Source organism: Ammospiza caudacuta, chromosome 1 (genome assembly GCF_027887145.1).
Source record: "Ammospiza caudacuta isolate bAmmCau1 chromosome 1, bAmmCau1.pri, whole genome shotgun sequence".
Lineage (NCBI taxonomy): Eukaryota > Metazoa > Chordata > Aves > Passeriformes > Passerellidae > Ammospiza > Ammospiza caudacuta.
In genome coordinates, this window is record NC_080593.1 from 13961085 (window position 1) to 13985164 (window position 24080).

Sequence of the window (24080 nt, forward strand, 5' to 3'; positions counted from 1 at the left end):
AAAACCCAGACCATGAAGCACAGCTGATGACCCCACAGCATTCCTACCAAAGTGTAATTACAGGACATGCAAAACTCAGATCACTCCCAGCATTCTATGCAAAAAAAATTAAGACCTTAGGAAATCATAAGACTGTGTACAGCTCCTTCAGAAATCACGAGGCCAAGGCTAAAATACACTAACTACTGAGTTTTAGAAAGCCTATCCTATTTCTATAGCTGACTGAGAAAGATGCCCCCTTGCTCCTCCCTTCGAGTCCAAATCAAACATCAACCTTTATGGGCATGCAACTGTGCAGCACAAACACTAAAACCATATTTCACACTGAAAATTCCACTTGATATGGATGTCCTTAGGAAATATATCATTTTTTTGAGAATAAAATTAAGTAAACAAAAAATAATTAGTGTGTTTTAGCATTCTAGTCAACTCTGGAAACTTGTCACTGTGTGCTCCTAGACCATCCATGTAGCCTAGGCCTTACAAAATTAAAGTGTCAAATATGTAAGGATGCCTGCTGCTCACACACCAGCACAGCTCTGTAGGACTCCAGCACGTGCCCTTCTACCTGGGAATACAGGCACTCCAAAAGAATCCCACAGACAAACTTACTTTCCTGTACCAGAAGCAATCCAAATCTAATACAGATGTTTATAAACAAGGAATGATTTTTTTTACAGCTATTGCTATCTTGCCTTGAAAAAGAGTCACATCTAAAGACAGTTGTAATTCTTGCCTCTGTCTTAAATGTTTACAGGTATTCTCCAGTTCTGTAAAGCTCTTCTGGCACAGCACAGTGCAGATGGTGCTGTGCACTTTATCTGAGCAGCTGCTGCTGGCAGAGACATTGTCTGGGCCAACTGGGATTTCTCAAATTCTCTGCTACATGCAAACACAACACTTGAAGACAAGTATGTAAGGCACTTCATGGAAGGAAATAAAATTTAGTGAAGGCTTATTCTGCATTTGTTTTTTAGCTTTATTGAGTTATCAAGAGGTTTGGCTTTCTAAAAGTCAGTCTCATTTAGTGAGTCTCTTAGCATAATATACACATTGCAAATACTCATCAGAAAAGGACAGAGGCAGAAATAGACCCTTAGTCTGAAGACAGGAGTCCAGTTGGTCAGCTACCTTTTAAATACACTTTCACAGAGAAAATATTTGAGATAGTAAAAAAATTTGTCCTTTGCAAAAACCCAGGTGGTTGAAAAGGTAGAAAGCTACAACCTTGAGCTATGGAAAAAATCCTATTATCAAAACAGCTATAAATTAAACTCCAAGTAGAGACTCCGCTGAACTTCACTCTAAGAGAAAAAAGCAAGTCAAATGTATAATTCAATGCCAACTTAATCTTCAAAGAAGACCAAAGTTGCTGACCTTGTCTTGGATACATCCCAGCCAAGTGAGCCCACCTCATGCTGCTTGCCCTGCAGGGCCCACAGGGCACCTCCCAGTGCGTGCCCTTCCCACCTCAACAGCCAGCACAGGAGAAAGTATTGTCAGCCAGGACTGGTGAGAATGAAGGACTCCTATATGAGCCAGCAACCAAGCACCAAACCCCAAAAGGATAACCTTGTTTGCAGTCAAAACCAAGGTATTTCTCTTTTCTCTTTTTTTTTTTTTTTTTTTGGAGAATTAACAATAGAAGTCAAGAAGAGCAATTGTACAGTGTACAGAGTTGTAAAGGAATTAGCAAAGTGAGTCTTTGGCTGTTATCAGTTTTATGTAATTTACACACAGCTGGTACGAATACATGTCCCAAGAGTTTCTACAGCCACACAGAACCCTGAATTTTCTTGACCAAAATGTTGTAGTCATGAGGGGTTTTAAATGAATTTACATAAACACATGTATACATATGTACATGTACACAAAAAACCAAATAACCCCATAACTACAACAAAATCTACTTCAAATCTGCCAGCAATATTTTATTTTTAAGGAAGCAAAGAATTAAATTCTTTTTACCACAAGGACTAGATTAACTTTTTCTTTGGTCTAAACTGGCAGAAAACATCTCCGTTTCTTTTCTTGCAGGCTTCTGAAAAATTCCACACCCTGAAGAAACCGTCAAACCTCAGACCTCACTTCAAGATATATCACCTTCGAAAATAAAGAGACAAATTTTCCTTAATGCAATTCTACTAAATTCCCTGAAAAGGGTATTGGAACAAGCAAATTAGGGATGCTGCAACTTGTACTACAGTCTGCAGCTCCAGTGAATAAAACTATGTCTTCTAGCATGCTTTAAGAGCTTTTCATTCTCCCACAAATATTACTTGTTGACATGGAGATGGCTTTGCTTGAAAAATGCCAACTGATATTTTTAATTCTAGCTTGCAGCATCAAGATATTGTCTCTAAAAATATTTAATATCAGGGAAATAAAAATTTCCATTAAGGGGAAGAAGACATATATTAACTTAAAAATGAATTCTGTTCCCAAGAGTCAGGCATAGTATTTGCAAACTATTTAATATTCAAGTAGTTTTCAGCTTTCTTTGTTCATATCACAAATCCTTTTGGGTTTTTGTTAATTTCATATTTCTGATAAATAGAGAGCCAAGGACATTTCTTACTGTTGTCTCAGCTTAAAAACACATAAATTAGCCATTATTAATATATTATGCCAATAAGCACAAGCATGAGCACAAAGTGTTGTTCTTCACAACAACCACCTTCATTTGCAAGTAATTTCTGATTCTCCGTTGTTTACTAGGTCAGGGTACCACCACAGGGATGACAATGATGCCCTTTAATCAAAGGAATGAAGCTAATGGAAATAATTAATGCTAACTACCAAAATACCAGCTATTTATTTAAAACACAAAGGCATGTGCCTGGACATAGCTGCTATATATTATCAGAAGGAAACTCAGGCTTTTTCCTCCCAATCTACTTTAAATTCCATTGAGAAAATACACCCCAAGTTTAGTTATGGCACCAAAAAATGCTATAATGGCCGAGTCCTGGAAAACCTTCAGTTTGCTATAAGATAAGAATAGGTAAGAAAGCTTACTTGTGGCAAATAATAAACCCTGCCAAACAGGGATAAACAGGAGACAAAAGAAAAAGATACAAGAAAAATTTAGAGCATGAAAAAAGACCACCAGACCCAAACAGCAAGACAGGCAAGTAACGCCACTTCACAGTGGCATAAAACTGTTTTTTTGAACTAAGTCTTGGGTTTTTCCACAAACAGTAAGTAAATATTGTCAAATCTTACTTGAACAATGCCACAGAGATCTTTCCAGATACCAGTCAGGCTCCTGGGTAAACTTTATTTTCCAGGTTACAAGTAGATATTATCAACTCTCTAGAGGACATCAATAATTAAGTTCTCCCAGTGCATACTTGCCTTATTATTTTTTATCAGATACAAAGAAAAAAAGTACCTTAGTTACTTGAGGAAAGAGATGTGCAGCAAGCAATAGGAAGCTAACAGGACTATATAGAAATCAGACGCAATATCCTCTTTCAACAAATGCCTTGTTGAATACTAAGAGTCTTGCAAGAGCAAGTTCCATGTTCTGAATTACTTCAACAAGACATTCTCACATGGGCCTTGGTTAGAAAATTTATCATAGGAGTTAACTGTTTGATAGCACAAGCTTAGATGCTTTGGTACCATTGCAAATGTGTTTTACAGCCAGCAATGCACTGGAGTCTACAGTTTATATGCACTGCTGAAGTGACACTTCACACTTCATTATATACTGCTGCACCCCTGCCAAAGCAGTTCATCGTGAATTACACCACCCTCCATTTGATAGTTACCTGTAACAGCTTATCTCTTTTATATCTGCATCAAAGCTATTTTACCTCAATGAAAACCAGGATTAAAACCTCTGTGTAAGAACTGGCAATGGTTCAAATAAGTCAGCACACTCTCATGAAATCTAGCGGCAATCAAATATAATTTTATGGCATAAATAAGACCAGTTATACAGCTACAGCCACATTTGACAGTGTGCTGACTCAGCATGTGACATTGCCCCAGCTTTGATTAGCACAGCATCACCAGGGACTGCTGGTGGAGACGATGGCACAGCCAGCAAGGGGAGCACAGCAAGCACACATGACCAGCACACATCAGCAGCCTTCTGCAAAACACTTTTCTAGAAGTAGACAGCAGGGATAGAGATCTCTTCTGACCTACAAACAAAACCCTACACATGGCCAAGAGCCCAGACTAACAAAACCAAGAGAAGGAGGAGCACGAGACATGGTCCCATCACTGCCTGGCAGGACAGGACTGGGCTGGACTCCAGGAACTCACAGGGACAGCACAACTGCCCTGCCAGCCTCTCTGGGTGCCACCTGGTCTGCCAGGTATCCCTGGCCAGAAGAGGCCACCAAGAGCCACCAATCCCACTGGTTTGGACAACGGTGAACTCAAGCACATTCCCATTCCTTCAATAGAAAGAAATCCTCTCCCAGCAAGAGACCCTGTCTTTCACTTAGGGCACATGAAATCAGTCAGATTTGAGTCCCCTGATAGAAACCAAGAAGGTTCTTCATTTGCATGAGGAAAGAAATGCAAAAACACACGGTTAGAGAAGATTTACATACAGCTGGACACATTGAATAATGGGCAGAGTATCAATTACAAAGATGGTAATTACCAGGAAATTTCTTCCATGAAATGCAGATCTTAAGACTCCTACCGAGTCTTAATTCTCTTTTCAGCTTTTTATTCAGAAGAAAGCAGTGCATATGCATTCCACATTCTTTAAAAAGAAAAAAACCTACACAGCTTCACAGCCTGTTTAAGAACTGCAGCTCATGCACCATGGCTTATTTGTTATCCCAAACTGTATTTCAGTACATACACTCATTATAAAACACAAATCTCCAAAAGATATTAAGAAAATTATAGATATCAAAATGCACTTGGAAGTCCAAAGACACAATCCAGAAACACAGAAACCTTACCAATTTATGGATAACCATCACACAGATCCAAGAGAACAAGGACTATTTGCTTGTCTGTAAAACATGTAGGAGAGGGAGGAAAGTAGGAATGTGCAGCAAATGTTGAAATGAAACCATGACCTAAGATAATACAGGGCTTTGAATTCAGTGTTGACAGCCATGCTGCCACCCTGGAATCTTCACTGGCCCTGCTCTAGAACAAACTGTAACTGTTGTGCACTCCTCATCACCCCAAAAGAACTGCAAAATAGAAGGGGGCAAGTAGGAGGAGATGAGACCAGAGACAGGATGTCTGTGTGGTGTGGGTAGAAGAAGGCTGGGCTGAGCACAAGCAAGTAAGGCAGATTATGACAGAGTGACACAAAACAAAGGGGAAGAAGAAAAAGGAGATAAAAATCGGACAGTCACAGTAAAGCAACAAGGATGGAGGAATCATCAAAAATCACTGGAAGAACGATCTAAAAGGAACAGATTGATCTTTCAGCTCAAAACTGCTTTTACCATTTTACTAGAAACACACCATAAACTAACTTCTTACTTTCAAAACATTATATTCCAATACATTTGTTAAACATAAGACCTGAAGACCAAAGTTTCCATTCAAGACCATACACACAAAGACAAAATAACTGGGGCAGAATGTGCTCTGCTTCTGCCAAAGCCCAGAGCCTCCTGCAGCTCACAGATACCCCAAGGACAAACGGCACGCTGGGTTTGCATGAGTTACCCAGCTCCAGAGCAGGCCCTGAGCTGACCCTGCCACCAGGGGCAGGAGGACACTGGGGCACAGGGGCCATGGCCAGGCCATGCTGCACAAACCCTTCCCTGGTGCAGGGATGCCACTGCCAGCTCCTGCTCTGCAGCACCCAGGCCTGGCAGCAGCCACAGTGCCAGCACCATTCCTCGCTCAAATAACCACCCAGTACAGTCAGCATGAGTACACTTGCTTTTTCCCCTACAGTAACAAAGACATTGGTACATCCATGGGAAGCCATTTTGATAAAATCAACACAAAACCAGAGACAAAAAAACTACAGAAGTGGTTCCTTAAGTTCTCTTCTCCTTTTCTACCCACAATCACACCTAATTTCACTGCTGTTGAGCTGCAAATTTATATTCAAAATCAAAACATGCAGTAAGGAGAAAAACAACAGCAATAAAAAAAACAACCCACAACTGTTGCCATCTTACTGCAAAAGCCTCCATACCTTCTTGGTGATTTCTCATGGACAACTCCTCACAGTACTGACACCTTCTCCTTCTTCACAGTGCAGCCAACAAACTCCATCTCTCTTCACAGCACAACCAACTCCCCTCACCCAGCTAACCCACTCTTTTATAGCACGAGTCCTTGTTGGACACAGCTGTGGCCTGTTAAGGGCAGGCCTGTTCCTAATCTCTGGTAATTAGCACAGCTGCAACTCCTCAGATGTGAGATTACCTTCTGCACTGTATTTTCTTACATGCTATCCCCCTATACACAACCAAGTATGTGAAAGTATGAGAGCAGTTGTATAATATTCAGGTTCTCATGTAGTAATATAAAACCTTATCGTTTGGATTGCATGAACTGTGACTCAAATACTTGTTACAAAAATAATTCTTTACCATAATATTTTTTAAAGAAATGTGATTTAATGTTGAGAGCTTACTTTTCACAAAACATTCATTTCCAGTCCAATTTAACTTGGCACTGTCCCCTTCACTTAAATATCCATTTTTGCCCAGGGGACACTATTTTCTAGATTTAGAATTTGCATCACTGCTTATATGTGGAACGTTGAATTGTTTTTTTGTTTCCTTTAGCTTTCAAAGGTGGTATTGTTTTCTTTTTCTCTATGAAACAAACAGTTAAATCTCTCCTACTTCTTATTCTTTTTATCACAGACTTGCTCTCTAAAACCATCTCAGTTACAGGAATCCTTCCTGTCCCTAATCCCATGAAAAAGTACAGAAAATCCTCCATACAATTACAATTCAAATTTCTGTGTCTGACTGAATATTATGAATGCAGCATTCTAGACACTTACCCCAAGTGAATTATCCTAAAAGAAAGGAGGACATTTAGCTGCAGAAGTGTGATTTGAAAGCTTAAAACACAATTGCACTTCCAAACTCTCCACACACTTCCAGCCTCCACCGGCTGAGTGAATAACTGCATGTGGATTTCTGCCAGCCTGGAACAGTCACAACAACCAGCTCCAAGGAGGGGCCACTGAGAGCTGAGCATTCACAGGGAGCACCAGGTGGGACTGGCACACAGCTCACAGCACAGGCACACACAAAGGATCTTGCTGCTCCCTTGTGAAACTGGATCTTACCTTGATGCTTGTTGTACTATCTGAACTATGAAATCTTCTGCATGTGAATTTAACAAGACATATCATTATACTAACCAGAAAAAGCTCATGTATCGTAATTCTGAAGTTAAGATACAGGAACTGTTCACTCCAAATGCAAACAAATCAATCACTGATTACTATTTAAAAATGGAAATACTAGGATTTCAAACCACATCTATGAACAACTGTGTCAAGTGGCTAATTACAATCCTTATTTTAAAAGTGATAGTGAATAGAGCAGAGAATTTTACATTATGGGTCATCCTCAACAGATTTTACTGAGTTTGGAGATCCAACGGATTTAAGATTCTGCCTATAGCAGCAGTTGAAACTTTGCCAGCAACTAGACATAAAATTCTTTCTAATAAAATCTGAAACTCTTTTTTCCCTAATTATAAACAAAGCAGAATGATGCTATGAATTGTTAGGCAAAATATTTTGCCACTGGAGTTATTAATTTTAACTCTGTTGATTTCAGTTCCGTATTTCATAAACTTAATTAATAAAAACAAAATGAGTCTTTCAAAGTTCTCCAAAATAAAGAGAAAACAAACAGGAATAAAAAGAGATTTGAAGATCCCAATTCCTAATAGCTGTGGTTCTACCTCGCAAACACATGGGAAACTGTCGTTCTATAATAAGCAAACCAACTGTCTGGAAATCAAAATTTCTTTTAGGATTAATTGTAACCTCTTCTTTTTCAACCTGTATTTCACACTGGTTATTCTAACAGCATTCTTTGAAGAGGAGGAAGTGGGGGCAGACCCACACCAAATTAGTAGAGACTACAGTTCACTGAATGAAAACTGCCTATATACCACAAAGACAACTTTTTTCAAGCTAGATAAACAGATGAGATCTAAAACTCCTAACATGAGCCTAGGAATGAAGAGATCTAATTAATTTCAAATGTTGAAAGACCTTCTTCAAGGTCTTTAGATGACTTGCATTACTTCACAGCACAACACAGCTCACCAAGTACTTCACAGATATAATTACTGCTTGTAAAGCCCACTGACCACAGCCTGAAAGCTTCTTTTAGTCAAAGCAGGGAAGCATGGTCTGCTGTGCTCAGGATCAGCTACAATTCCCAAACTTTGGACCTTCTAATCTAATGCAATGTCCTTCCACAGGAAAGTCAGGAAGGAGGATAAAGAAACCATATATTTAGCTTTAAAATGGAACTATTGATAAATAGCACAAAAGCATAACTGCTGCCAGTCATTTCACATACACAGCCTCATCTACTGACAATTCCTAAATTACCCCCTGCACAGAGAGCTTGCACAGTGGTGAAAAAGTGTAGGATAGCAATGTGAAATATCTCTGCTGACCAAGCATGCTTTCTTTCCCATGCAGTACTACTTTCAATATCTGAAATGAATGACTTTTTCCCAGGAACTAAGATGGTAATAAGTATCTTTTGAAGTTGGAAGTGTCCCTTAAGATGTCATAAAACAAATAACAACATGGCAAAAAAAAGGTACCGCTTCCCAGAATACTGATGTGCAGGGATAAAATGCAGAACAGAAACAATTTTAAGCATGCCAGTAATTCTACATTCTGGATCTAGAAAAGAATCCCTGTACCATTAAGTCTTGCATCTTCATCACATCACTTTGTGTAGCCTGACTTTACAAAGCCCTGGAGTACTCTACATCTTCTGTAAGTTTTGTCTCCTTACAACTCAACTTTCAGATGAAGGAACAATTCATCAATTCCCACTCTTAATGAAATACCAACACAGCAAAGAAAACAATCCTTTAAAATTTCAACACGTTCTCATATTGGTTTCAATACTGCTGAAAGTAAATACTTTCACTTCCCATCTGATATCTTCTGGATCTCAGCCATAGCTAAGAATCATTTTGCAGACAAAAAAAAGATAAGCAAGCCAAAAGTTTGAGATAGAACTTTTTAAACTAAGGCTGGGTGGATTTTTATTTAAAAGAAAATTAGGAGTCAGTAGTTGAAGGCTGACTCTTCTGATTGCAGAGAGAAGGATATTACAGTGCAGATTCTCCCTCTAAGAGTCACAGTAGAAAAGAGCATGGGAAATGTCACACAAGGTGGATGAAAATTCGCTTTTAATCTTGGGATTAGCTCTATTCCATAACCTTGTCTGACCATTCAACTATTGCAGCCTTCTGCAACATTTTCATGCAAACAAAGACAGTAATCAAGTGCCACTTGCAGTACCAAAAACATTGACTTTATTGATACATTTTGTTCAAACCACCAAAAGCTACAGGAGGAGAACAGTTTTGCAGTGCAAACTGCACCTATTGATGGCATACCAAAGGAATTTCAGCAACATGGTCACAGCATCACCCTGACTTAAAAGAAACAGTATTCATTTCCAAAGAAGTAAAGAGAGAAGTAAATAAGTAGGAGTTGGACTTCAATGATCCTCGTGGGTCTCTTCCAACTCAAAATGTTCCACGATTCTAACACCAGTTCATGGAAAATGCAAATCTTGATGATCTGAGAATCTTGTCTTAGCTGAATGATCTAAAAAATCCTTTCCAATTTGCAGCCCCAAAATGTCATAAGCATGAAGAGAAAGGAAACAAACAAATTAAAACTAAAGGGGGAGAAACCAGGATTTTGTGCAAATTTCCAACCAGTTTTCATTAGTAATTTTCCATTAATGCCAACCATGGCTCTTTAGCCAGCTTCTATACTAGTTAAGGATTAGAAACAGGAGCTTTGGCCTGAAGACTAAGTTCTTTCTCAACCCAGTTCAGGCTACTGAGCACCCCAAATTTAAAACCAGTCCTCCCAGAAGCAGCACAAGAGTTGGTGATGCTCCTACTGCGGCCTACAGAATCAGCAACAAAAGCTAGTTTAAGTTGAGCTCAGTAAAACCATCTCTGAACTTTGGTCAATTTTGCAAAAGGCTTCAGCTAAGGAAATTAACATCCCAACAGTCCATTTCAGCAATTCTGGAATATTTGCTTTTAAAGTTGGTTGGTAAGGAATAAAACTCCTTACAAACTGCTCGTTCTCCTTACAGAAGATACAGGAAGTAGTAACTACTCCAGTGAAGGCACCACCTATGCACACTGCTTGGAATAGTCCATCTAGTCCATCCATAGTTCTAGATTTAAAAGATTTATTAATGCTTACCAGCTCTTCACATACATTTCAGAGAGGTGTGGCACATATATTAAATATTCTGCAGGATGAAGTGAAAAAGATCACCCCATATGTCAGAATGCACATAGAAAATTAATAAATTTTAGAAGTTCTATTTCTCCAAGTCCAAAGGAATGGAAAAGAAGCAAAAGTAATGTCAATTCATTTCTACATGGAAAGCTCAGAGACAGGCTATATATATGCTTTCAGTTTGCAAAGTGTGTTTCATATTCTTGCAAAGATGTTAAGCAAGGAAGATCTTTAGACTGTGTCTGATGTGCATCTGGCTGGCAGGACAAGGACAGCCATCAGGTAGTGCCAGACATTGCTCACTTATTCCCCTTCCAGCCTCAGGACACCACAGCAGCTAGAAAAAGGCATTCATGATGTCAGTAAGCTGCTGTATGGTGTCCCACCAGGACCGGTTTTTGTCCAAAACATCTCAAAATACAGTAGTCCTTCCATTTTCTGACACCTATAATTTGAAGTTTTTCCTTCTGTTTCAAGTACCAATTTACCCAGCCAAGACTGTACAACTCACTTGCAAAGAAAATACTAATCAGATGGCAGCGCACTAATAAAATTTCTTAGAAGTAAGTTCAGATATGACTAGCCTTAGTGTGTGTACCTCTGAAAGTTTCTCCAGCTAAATATGAAAATACAGGGTGTAAATTTATTATTTTGATGTGAACAATGCAAAAATGAGGTTTCAGGAAGGCTCTGTACGACACGATGGTGTCTCTGAGGAGAAGCAGGGCACAGACAGAATAACCAGATGAGGTGGTAACAGAAGGAAAAAGAAAGCTGTGCAGGAGGCATCATTAGCAACGTGCAGTTTAGGCCTAGGTTCAACAATGTAGGCCACAGCAGGCTGCATTTTTAATTTTTTCATGCATCAGAATACAGGGGTACCTTGATACATGACTTCTGACAAATGCTTAGGTAGATAACACCAAACACCTAAACAGTAGTACTGAAAAATACACAGATCACCTCTGTGCTGGAGTTCTGGCTAAACAAGAACATTTTTTGAAAGACAATTTTCATAAACCAAATAGGCTTTGTTTTTAAAGAAGGCCTATCCTTTTACAATCCGTGTTTTAGCAGGAATGCCTGTGTGCAGCACACTGGATGTTTAATTTGCTTCTGAAATGCTTATGTCCTGACTTTAGTGAAGTAGGTCAGTTCCTTCACAATGTGCAACCCATCATGCCCTAGCTCTTGAAAACACCAGTATTCCCTTTCAGCAAAATTCCATTAGGTATATGGGGCAGACATTTTAAAACTTCCTTCTATTTTGCTAAAATCTTGTAACTCTTATAAAACCTAGCAACCAAGAAACATACAAATAGTAACTAATCCCATGTCAGAGACCCTCTTATGCCAGTTCCAAGAAGCTGGAGGAAAAAAAAAAAACATAAATGAACAAATAAATAGCTTTTTTAAAAGCAGTCCGTTCTAAGGAGCCTGTACATTATACAGCAAAAAAATTAACATGATTGACCCATGACTGAAAAGGGCTGAAAAGGTTTATCAGTGATGCACAGTTGCACAAGGCATTATGTGAACTAGCAATGCATGACCTAGTGACACTAGCAGAAGTTTATCAAGAGGGGAAAAAAATAAATCTGAGTTTTGTGGGATGAAGGGGGAAAAAGGGGAGAAGCTGAACATTAAGAACCATCTTTTCTTGAAATAGCCTATGAATTCTCCATCTAGTCTCTGTTTCAAGAACAGCCTTTTGGCCAGTTTCATTGTATGGTATCAGCTTTGCTTCACACCATTATATTTGTAGTAAGACATTTCCTTTCACTCCCTCACTAGAGATCCATACTTTAAAAAGCTGACTGTAGAAATGATGCTCCAAACAGAGCAATCACACCTGAGCACCTTTCCCAAGCTAAACTGGCTCTGATTGTGCCTTGCTGAAGCACAGAGCAAGGGGAGTGCGGGCTCTGGGCAGCCCAGGCAGCGAGCACTGACACCGAGCACACACCAAGCTGCTTGCACAGGCCAGAGTTTGCATCCTAAGAGATACAGAATCTGCCACACAAAGGTCTCAACCGTTTTTACTTATGGCTGCCATTGACTGCTGTAAAAAAAGGTCTTGATGGCAAACAGATGTAGGAATCTACAAGTATTGAATGCACTGCCACAATTTTTTTTAAAGTTAACTTCAGAAAGTGAAGCACTGAAAAATGTGGAAGCTCACCCTAAGCAATAAATCATCAAAACCAGAAGGTAATCTCTGTATGTTACAGTTACCTTCTTGCTCTTCCTCAAAAGAGAAAAACACTAAAATTCTGTTAACTGTTCTTCATTATCATGGGCCTGTGGAAACTAACAATAAAATAAACAAAAAGCATTCATAAACAAACAAAACCAAAACATTCTGGTGACTGCACAATATTCAGAGAGGCATTTTGCTTGTGTGGATGTTTGTAGAAGTCCACTACCTTCTGAGAAATTTGAGGGGAAGAAAAAAAAGAGGAAAAAAAGGTAAATTCAACTTTACTGTTCTCCAGAATAATTCTCTTGATAAATTCCTCCTCATCAAAATTCTTTCCAAATTCCCCTTCTCCTTCAGATTTACCAATTTACAAACAGTTGTAAAATATTACAGAAATTGAGATTTTTCTAGCAAAGTACCAGTGATGTAGAAGTATTTTGTTATAAAACCAATTCCTACTGGAAAATAATTTCTCCACCAGTTCTTTGAAAAACTACTAGTGGACTGGGTATGGAACTTGAATTAGAGAAGTCAAAAGCATGATTTTTGAAGGCAGATTTGATGACTATTTCCTTATGCAGTACATAAAAGAGGCAGACGTCAAACAGTTCCACTAGTACTAAAATTTCCAGTTAAATTACACTTTAAGATTTGACATCCTTCCCTCTTTTTTTTTTTTTTTTTGTCTCTCCCGTACTGCCAGAACAGGGCCTGGAACAGTGAAAACCACACATCTCTTAAAAGCTTAAAATAGCCCACAGCTGACTTAAAGGTTCTAAAAGTTCTTCATTTATTCAAGTAGATTTACCCACTTCAAAAAATAAATTGTTTCCTGAATTTCCATCAGTATGAGCATGAAAACAACTTCTACACAAAACACAGTAACTAAGACACTGCATGACATGATTTTTACAGTTCCTGAAAGTACCAGTGACAAAGTAAATGCTTGTTAGAGACACGAATTTGCACTTTGAGACCTGTCACTGACACACATACCAAAGCAGGATGGAAGGGCTCTCACTTGAAGAACAGTGAGAAATAAATTTGAAGTGTCAAAAAAGTTTCCTTTCAGTGCATTAGTCTTTGTCATCATTCATTTAATAAAAAAAAGGCACATTTGCCAACACTACTAATTTGAGAAACCTTATGACTTGCAGGAACACTCAGGAACAAACATCCAGCATTCTCTCTTCACAACACAGATAACCAGACTATTGTTCTTTCATTCTAAAATGGCAAAAATATCATCAGAGGTCTCTACTGTGAAGGGTTTTCCCCATCCCAATGTCACATCCATAAATGTCTGTATGCCATACAACTTCAAACAATCTAACAACAAAAACATAATAGCTAGTCCAATACAAAATAAAATTTCAGAAACAAAGAATCACCCTATTACATTTAATACTCAGTCATCACCTCTAACCAAGAGACCGTCAGTGAGCGTGACTGCAGTGCAACAGACCTGCAACAAAGCACGCTTCAGAAAGTTGTTTTATCCCAGTCTGTCCAGTTGTTTTGAATGCATAGACATCTATTACCCATCAGTCCTCCCAGTGAAAACTTACTTGTCAGACTCTATCCATAAAAATGGCCAAGAGTGAGTAAAGCATAAAAAGGAAACCAATAACTGTTTGTTCACAAATTTGAAGACAGCTTGCCCATTTGAAACTGACAATGGCTCCAGATGAAAACCAACAAATGTAAATATAAATAATGCATGAGGTGTTTTCTGTGTTCTAACAACAGGGTACAACTCTACATTTGACACATGCCACACTTTAAAGGAGAAGAGAGAACACCCATGTACCTTGACACAACAAATGAAACCACCAACCAATAAAGATCTCCTGGGGTTCTTTGCAAATATCTGCTAAGATGCAGGAACTTATCTGCATTGCATGCACATTTCAGCAAGCACACATGCACTTACTATTCCCATCAAAGCTCTTCTTCCCATCCATTAAAAAAAAAGCACACTGAGAACAAGGCACAAAACCCACACATCTCTGACCAAAAAGTTTACTGTAGCCTGTGTTGTTATAGATGGAGAAATCCGTACCATCAGAGAGAGCTGCATCCTGCTACACTGCACACCACTGATGCTGGAAGAATTAATCATTCACAGATCAACAATTGGTTCTTTCATCTCCCTGGCTTTCTCAGATCAGACCATTATGTATTTTTTTCCACCTACTGATCCTGTTACACTCCATTTTTCAGCTGCATGTAGCAAAGACATCTGAAAAACATTCCTATTTCTAGAATGTACCTCACTGAAAGAAACTGGTGAGGGTACCTATATGCTTCCACGGGATTCACAACTTTACCAGTGTCAAGAAGTGACAGAACATTGAATTCCGCACTAAAATCACAATGTAATAAGCTGTGAAAAAAATGTGGACGGCAAACTGAAGGGCACCAAAGTCCTTCTTTCTGGCTTTCTACCAAAAGCCTCATGGGTTTGTTCACTGAATAAACCCATGAGATAGCTGACCTTTTAGCAAGTAAAGTTTTAGGACTAAATACTTCAGCTAATCAAAAACTAAATTACATGTATACATTAACTCAGCCCACATCTTTAAAATAAAGCTGTATTCTGGCCAGCCCGAATGGCACCACATTCAGTCACGACTAAACCAACAGGAACATGGCTTTTTTAATATCTCTGCAGAGAAAGAGAGGGCAAGGCAGTATTCATGATGAGCACTGCGCCTCATCATGACAGCAACGGAAGAAAAAGTCACTGGAAGAGAAGGTTGTCATGGGAAACATTTCTCCCACTTTTATCTCCGGCAGGGTTTGTCCTTTAAACGCTCACTCCTGCAGAGGCCTGGCAGGTGACATCCCGGCAGGTGACGTGAGTTCGGCACAGCCAGCCCTGCCAAGGGCGAGGGCCGCTGCCCTGGGCCACGGCCGAGCCCGGGTGTCCGAGCCCGCCGGACCGCCCCTAATGTCACCTCACGATCCTCTGAAGGGCGCAGGGTCTCGGCAGCGCAGACCCGGGGCTGCGGAACTGCACCCAGCCAGAGGATGCGGCGCGGTGCGAGGATGCTCCCAGCCCCCGCTGGAAGGGTCCCGCACAGCTCTCCCAAGGGACAGGAGCAGCTCTGGAGGCGGAATGCACCGCGGCATCCCCGTGAGCCCCGCGGGCACAGGGACTAGCACCCGAGGGACGCGGTGCCGGGGGCAGCGGGACCGGCCGGCCCGGCCCCACCCGCCGGGGAATGGCCGGGGCAGAGCCGAGCCCGCCGCAGGGAGCGGAAGGGAGGGGAAGGGTTGCGGGGGCTCCCCGGGCGCCCGCCCGCGCTCACCGTCGATGTTCTCCCGGTCGCTGATGTGCTGCAGGTTGCAGCCCGTGTCCTCCCGGCTCAGCTCGGCCTCGGGGCGGTAGGACTCCAGCCGAGAGTGGGCATTCCGCCGCAGCTTGGGGCTGGAGGAGACGCAGCAGGACGTGGTGTTCCCCATCTTCTCTGCCCGGCCCCAGCCCGGCCCGGCTCGGGAGGAGACGAGGGGCGGCCGGTCAGCGGGGGTGGCGGGAAGCCATGGGCGGCAGCGGCGACAAGAGGGAGCGGTGGCGGGGGAGGAGGCGGCGGCTGCGGCGCCCTGCGGCTGCACTCGCCGGCGGTTCCCCCCGGCGGCTCATCCGCGGAGGCGGCCCCGCAGCGCGACCCGCCGGCGTGGGCTGCGGCAGCTAAGCCGCCCTCCTCCGCGGGCGGGCAGCGCGGGGCCCGCCAGGGCACAGCCCCATCCTCCCCCGCCCCCGCGCAGCCGCCGGGCCCGCTCCGCGCACGCACCCACGCGGCAGCGTCGCAGCCTCCGCGGCAGCGACACCGCAGCAGCAGCAGCGGCGGCGGCAGCAGCAGCCGCCCCGGGCGGCCCCCGCGAACCGGTTCCGGTTCAAGCGGGCGGTGACGCCTCCCGCCGGGCGGGCTGCGGGAGAGGCGGCGGAGCTCGACTCGGCCGAGGGGCCGCCCTGGCAGCCACCGACGGAGCCCCCCTGAGCCGCGGCCGCGGGGCTCCCGGCGCGCTGGCCCCTGGGTCCCCGGCCCTCCTCACTCGAGGGTCCTGCACACGGCACGGACCCTCTCCCACAGCCCGGGGCTCAGCGCGTTAGTACCGGGGGAAGCGGGCACGGACCCTCTCCCACAGCCCGGGGCTCAGCGCCCTTGTGCCGGGGGCAGCGGGCACGGACCCTCTCCCACAGCCCGGGGCTCAGCGCGTTAGTACCGGGGGGAGCGGACACGGACCCTCTCCCACAGCCCGGGGCTCAGCGCCCTTGTGCCGGGGGCAGCGGGCACGGACCCTCTCCCACAGCCCGGGGCTCAGCGCGTTAGTACCGGGGGGAGCGGACACGGACCCTCTGCAACAGCCCGGGGCTCAGCGCCCTTGTGCCGGGGGAAGCGGGCACGGACCCTCTCCCACAGCCCGGAGCACAGCGCCCTGGTGCCGGGGGAAGCGGGCACGGACCCTCTCCCACAGCCCGGGGCTCAGCGCGTTAGTACCGGGGGGAGCGGGCACGGCAGGCGCTGTCCGTCGCTCCCGGTCGTTCCCCTCCCCTCAGGGGCCCGGCCGGGCCGAGGCCGCCCCGCTGCCCCGAGGGCTCCTCGGGACCCCCCGAGCTCCTGTCCGCAGGGGGACCCCCTGGCTGCTCGGATCCGGACCGGAGCCCGGGCCCGGCTGGCCCCGCGCCTGCCCCGCCGTGGGGACCCGCATCCAGCCGGAGAGAGTCACTGCTGTCCCAGAGATTTGTAGGGACTGCACGGATTCTTTGAGAACTTGTTAAACTCTCCTGTGGACTGACCGTCCCAAAGATAACAGGCCACAGAGCAATGAGAGGGTGTTAAGTGCTCCTTTGTAACACCTTCCCTGTGCTTAAGGCTTTCCCAGTCAAAAATCCAGTTTTGCCCTACTCAAAGTAATGGGGATGTGCATGGCTTTCATTAGTCTTTTTTGTTGTGTGGGGTTTTTTTCCTTTAAATCTTTGTAATCTGAGCAAGTCTCTTGACTGCTGGAGGTCTGAGTCATGGTAGTTGAATGAATACACTGATAATTTGACAAGAGAAAAGCACTTTTCTGTGTTTATAAAAGATGCTTTGACTTGCAGCCCTGTGTCCAGGGAGCCATGACTTAATCTACCCGGCATCTCATGATATCTGATGTGTTCACAAGATCTGCTCAAGTCAGATGATTACATGAAAGGCTTGTAAGTTTTTTATCCTACTTTTTTTTTTTCACATCACACATTGCAAAGAAAATCAAATTTTTAATTTTCAACTGCCTTTTGAATGTTTATTGATGCAAATGTACTCTAGTGGGATACAAAGAATCAAGAAGAAAGAAAAATAATGTGAGTTTTTTTCAAAATCAAACTGTTTTGGGGATGTCTTCTGTAACTAGTTTAGGGACACTGCCCTCCCCAAACATGGATGGGCAGTAGATTTGGGGTTACATCAGGAGATTTGGAGTTACATCGTCCCTATGTGTTTGAGTAAGTGAAGATAAATTAGGGATAGGTTTAGCATCTTTTTTGTATTAGTGTATTCAGTGGTTTGCATCCAGACAAAAGGAAAGTCTTTGCTGAGCTCTGGCTGCTCTCAGAAATGCTGTCTAGGAGGATGTCATGCTAACTAGTGCCTTCCAGCACCATGCCATCCCTTGCTGAGGGCACCTCAGCCCCTCCACTGGAGCTCACCTGCTCTCCAGCTGAGCCTGAGCCTGCTCAGACCAGGCCTGACCTTAACCTGGCAGCAGGGGAGGTTAAATCTGAAATGGGCATAAGCAACAATCAGAAAATCTCAATTTTAAAATAATTAAATTGTCTCGGTATATACACAACAGAACAGTAAGATGTTACTGAAATGCCTGGCTTACCACATCTTACAAAGGCACCTCAAGCTAGTGAGATCTCTGCGGAAGACTTGTCTGAGCTGCCCTGTTAAATTCCACCTTCCTGCAGGATTCAGGGACATGTGCTCATTTGTGGCCTTTTCAACCTCTGTGACAGCTCCTAGGGCACCAGCACCATTGTCTTTTTAGTTCTTTTTGGGTAATGCTAACTGGGCAACTCTTGGCTTGCACTATCAATCCCACATTTTTTCATAAACATTTCATAACCCCTAATTGTTTAGAAACTTGTAACAATTGTAAATCTATTGTAGTAAAATCTTAGACAAAATTTGCAGTTTATACTTATTCTGCAATTTTCACAAGCTTTGAAACAAAACAGGCCACGTAATGATGGAGATGGGTTATGAAGCTTGCTTCTCTAAATGTTTAAGTAGAGCTTAAAAAGACATGTTTTCTTTATTAGAAAGGATTGATTTAAGCTTTGTGTTTTATTTAAAACTAATATTATAAAACTAAACATTGTAATTTAATGTATTTAAAATTTGTGATCACTGGCTGTGACCATGTAATCACTGGATTTAATCACTAGATGTGACTATGTGATCACTAGATGGATGCCCTTTAAAATCCCTTCCAACCCAAACCATTCTGTATTCTATCCCTAGTTCTATTATTCTGTACAGCTACCTATTTTCTCACTCACAGTCTTTAATTCTAAATTTTTACCTTTATTCCTCCTCTTTTCACTCTAGGAGCTTGCTGAAGTACATTATAATGACAAAGGTGCTGAAATACATATTTCAAATCAAAGAAAAGGGATGCTGCTCTAGGGTAATGGTCTCCTGCTGGTATGTAAGAGCTGAGAAGAGGTGAAATATATACCATGAAAACATATTTGGGGTTTGATTATGATTATTTCAGCTATCTGAAAGGCATGATGCAAATGTAACTGCATTATTTGATAAATATTCATACAGTAAAGCAGGAACAGCTCACTGCACCTTACTGACATGCTTAGAAATCAATGTATGTCCTTCTTTGATTAGAGATTTTTCTGTTCTTGAGATTTATGATTTATGTATTTTAATGAGTTTGCCCTCTGGAGCAACTGCATCAGCTGAGGAACACCATAAAAGTCCCTAAACTAAGGCCAAGGCTTTCACAATTGGTCAGTGCTGACATACTTTTGTTTTAAAAGTGCCTATTCCTGCACAAAAAATATTTTAAATCTGTAGCATCTCCACTGCACAGAAAACACTCCACTATAGAAAAGACAATGGATTTTAATTGGCTAAAATTAATGATGTGACCCATTGAATTTTGTGCTTGAAATCTTCCTGGAACGTTGTCAAAAAATGTGTTTCAAACCCTCAGATATAGGTCAGTGTTTTGCTTATATAAGCTTTTTATCTATTTTGAGCGGATAAAAATTAGAAGTATTATTTAATCCAAAAGTATTTCCTGCTCACAAACCAAATGATTTGTGAAGTACAGTTAAAGAAAAAAAAAAAAAAACAACAACAAAAACCCTCAAAACCATAGATGAGTGGTGATCACCAGATCTTTTGGTTCTGCTCATCTTTCAAATGCAGCCTGAGAAAGTCGTGTCACACAATGCCTTCCCCACACCGCCATCTGATGTTTGGTTGGAGTTGTACTCGCAGGTTGGGTGTGCAGTCACTCTCAAATGCATCGTGTCAGTTCTCTCACAGAGCTAATCATTGTCTGGAGTTTAAGCAAAAGCTTAAAATTAACATTCCCATGTGCAAAGTGTTCAGCCTGGTCAACTGAATCATACCCTAGACTTTGTTGATTGTAATAGCTAAATTTTTTTACGATAGTAATAAATTCCAAATCAGTTAAAGTCAGTCATGAACACATCTGAGGAATGTTATTATCCCTCTGACAATTCTTATTGTTAATATTTGCATTTATTGTTACAAGTCTGAATTCAGCAGTGTTAGCAGACTTCCTTCCTGAAGGCAAGTTCAGAATGCATGACACTTGATTCTGACCCAGGCTGTGTGGCAAAGCCTTTTACTGTGCTGCTCCTCAAGGGAATGCATTCATGGATCATGTCTTAGATTCCCTCCCTCAAGTATACTGTGCACATAGACTACTCCTATGGCAGATTTCCCCCTTGATTCTTCCAGGGCTAAGACAGTATTCTCTTTCTTGGAGGTAGAAATCCAGTGCCTGCCAGAAGACATCCTTTCAGCCTGACACAAGTTATGCGCCAGCCCCAACCTCTGAGCTGTCCCCAGAGAGAGGAGGAGGGTTCTGCACATGGCAGAGAGCTGCAGCTACTGTCCACAGGAAAGACACCCAGACCTAACAAGGAGTATGTAAAAGATGGGACTGGCTTTAAAAATACCCAAATGGTATCAGTGGAGTTATTCCTCTGGTGAATGGCACATTTGTTTCTCAGGAATCAAATGCCTTACTGGAATCAGTGAGAAAAGGAGAAAGAGTAAATAAAGATTTGTTTTGAAGATCAGGGCAGAAACTGGGGCTATTTGATTAATGTATTCAACTTTAGTGCATAAATTGGGATATTAGTCTCATGCTAGCCCATGAAGGGATACTGTTCTAGGCAACAATGCAAAGCCCTGAATCACACTCCTACTCTGAAGTGTGGCAGCCAGAGGACTCTGCCTATTGCCACTTACTGTACAGGAGGACACAATTGCTTCAAGAAGGAAAGTGATACACCAGAGAGCGAGTGCTGGAGTACTGCCTGAAACATACACAGCCCAGATAAGTGTGTATTATCTTATATTACAATCTTTTTTTTATTATTGCCATGTTTCTCACCAGCTTGAAATCACTGCAGAAAGAGGCAGTTTCCCCACAAGTAGGGGAAGATTGGTCATTGTTTTAGGGGTTACATTTGAAGAACAGCTGTGCTAGAATATTATACACACACACACACACACACACACACATATATATATACATATATATGTAACTGTTCTTTTTTATTTTATTGTTTCTCCAGGGATTGAACAAGATAAGATCTGCACTCAAGCAGCCAGAAGCCCACGCATTACGCTTATGGGGAATGATCACCCACAGTGCACAAACGTGCAGTGAGCTTTGGGAGGGAGGAGGCAGCTCAGCACAGTGTACCATGCATGCCCTTGCATTGTGGAGGAAGGCACAGGCAATTGGATTTAACCAGCTGGGTGGAATTTGATTTGATTAGCTTTGGCACAGTTTCACATACTCTCAATTCATCAGTGAATGGAGTAACTATATTGGAAAACTACTGGGGAAAAACAACATTTCCCCTGATGCTACTGTCACAGGCAGATAGAGCACAATCCCATACAGGCTCACTCTGTGTTTTCCTCTCTTCATTGTCTCCCTAGTTAGTTTTTTTGTGCCAGTGTGTGTCTTCCTGTATCAGGATTGGCTGCCTTTTCTTGCTCTGAGATCTTGGCATGTAAAGAGCAGTAATTACTCCATGACTTGACTATGAGCAAGGGTGGGAGTGCCCCCTCTTGAACAATAAAACCCCTTGTAGAGAAAAGCCTAACTAAACAAAACAAAATGTGTAAAACCAGGCAGTGCTGCCACAAAGCACTTTGCTAGCTAGAGAGTCTATATGGAGTATGAATAAGAGCCTACTGTGTTTCAGTCTGTCCTGCCTGTGAAAGATCCCATTCTATAAAGGGGTACGTGTTAGTCTCTTCTTATGTCATACAAGTCTAGGCAAATACAACTAGTTTAGTTTCAATGAAGCTGTGCCTAATCTCCACCAAGAATGAGAACTGAACCAGGCCCAGCAATTTGGGACAGCATGTTCATACAAAGCCATCTTCTCTCAGATTCATCTTGAGAAAATAACATCCCCTACTTTTACTAACTGTCAATACCTCGTAATTTTGAGTATCAGTAGTGGCAGCTCACAGTTAAAAACATTTTTGTGTAGTATGAGCTTACAAGTACTGTAATATGAGCTAATAAAGGGTAATATGCAAGTGATTGAAGTCTTTTGAAACATGGCTCACCAGAAGATCATGTGTCTATCACGTGTCAGGCTGAGCTCTCTGTATGAAGAATATGATAGAAATTTATTGCTTTATCTTACAGCTCCCCAGAAGACCATCCTTTTAAAGTAGTATAAAAAAAGTGTTTTGTTTGAAGGATAGATCTGAAGAAAAGTTATAGGTTTCAGAGACAGGGAATCAAGCTAAATATGGTGAGCTGTACAGATGAATCTCAGGAATTATTCCTGTGAAACACATTCTCAAGCTAAGTTCCTGTAAGTATTAACATCTGTCCTGAGTGAAAATGGACTTTCATGAGTTAATTTTCAAATCAAGAGGTGAAATTAAAAAGTGAGAAAATTCTCAGTGTGAAAATTAAATTGAAGCATCCAAGTTTTCAACAGAAAAGTTCCAGGCATGAGCCTTTTTGATTTTTAGCAGGGTACTACAATTGTGAATACTTGTAGGAGCTCAATTGTAACTGTAGAGAGGCCAAAAACCCCCATGTATACGTCTAGAAAATACAAAAAATAGAAATATGGATCTTAAAGGTAAAGAACCAAAAATTAATTAATGCACTTAATGAATGATCAACAGCTATGTAATTTTGAGTGTGTACTTCTTACAGATTTTGTTCCACTTCCTCATGTGGGAGGAATCCTATGTGGGATTAGGCAGGACATTTTCCTTTGACAAACAATGTAAGACTGAAAATGATACATGAAAAAAGGCCAAAAGCTTTACTTGTGAATTCTGTCCACCATAAGTGGTCGTTGATATCAATGTTCTTTGAGTAGAAAGGCTACAAAATCAATAAAAGTAATAAAAACATTATTTCTTTGTATTCCAGAGTTCTTTCTCTCTCAATGAAAAAGTATCCAGGACACAAGCAAGCCTACAGAAATGAAATTGAGGCTTCCATGTCAACATTTAAAAATTTCCCCTCAAATACAGCAAAACCTGGCATGATCCTTAGATTAAGTTTCTGTTGGGGAAAGAGGGGAAGAAGAAAGTTTTCTCCTTTAGTCAGGTGAAACTCATGGGTTTTTGTTATCACATTTTAAACTACAAACCCACAGAGACAGGACCAATGATTGTTTTACTATTGAGAATAACCACCCAGAGATATGCCCACAGTCAAGGAACCCAAATTCATTTTTCTGCTCTATTGCAGACTCTGCAGGAATTTTGAACACCACTTAACCCCCATATCTCATATCCCTTTCAGTGAATGGAAATCATAGAACCTCACTATATGAAAGGGTTTTTTTAAGATTAAAATCTTTAAAACAGCAAGTTGTTCATGTGTTACAGGAAAGGGGACCAAGTAAATAAAATGAAGAGAATACTCTGTAATCACAGATGTGCTGTCCTCCCATGGTGCTCCTGACATGCACACCAACACTGCAGGATGCAGGCAGTGCCTAGACCATCATTACATTATTAAATGCTTGTCTGTTGCAATACATTTTTCCACTTGTGTAACTTATTAACTTTGCTGTCACCATCATTCAACAAGCAGATACATCAGCTGATAGAAAAAATGCCAACATGAGGATAGCAAGTTCATAGGTTAAAAAAAGTCTTTCCTCTA

The 24080-nt window shown here is 41.9% G+C and overlaps 1 protein-coding gene across 4 annotated transcripts in view; it reads right to left on the reverse strand.

Annotated features, from left to right (window-relative positions):
- Window positions 1–16355, reverse strand: part of CCNY (cyclin Y) — a 120623-nt gene extending 104268 nt beyond the window's left edge. The window contains exon 1 of one of the 4 annotated variants that reach the window (XM_058824677.1): window positions 15959–16355. In XM_058824677.1, coding sequence (XP_058680660.1) covers window positions 15959–16112 — 154 coding nt within the window. In that variant the 5' untranslated portion in view covers window positions 16113–16355. Of the gene's footprint in view, window positions 1–6142; window positions 6233–15958 lie in introns of those variants that run through there. The other 3 variants (XM_058824715.1, XM_058824704.1, XM_058824686.1) reach the window with 3 other exon arrangements.
- Between the last annotated feature and the right edge of the window lie 7725 nt (window positions 16356–24080).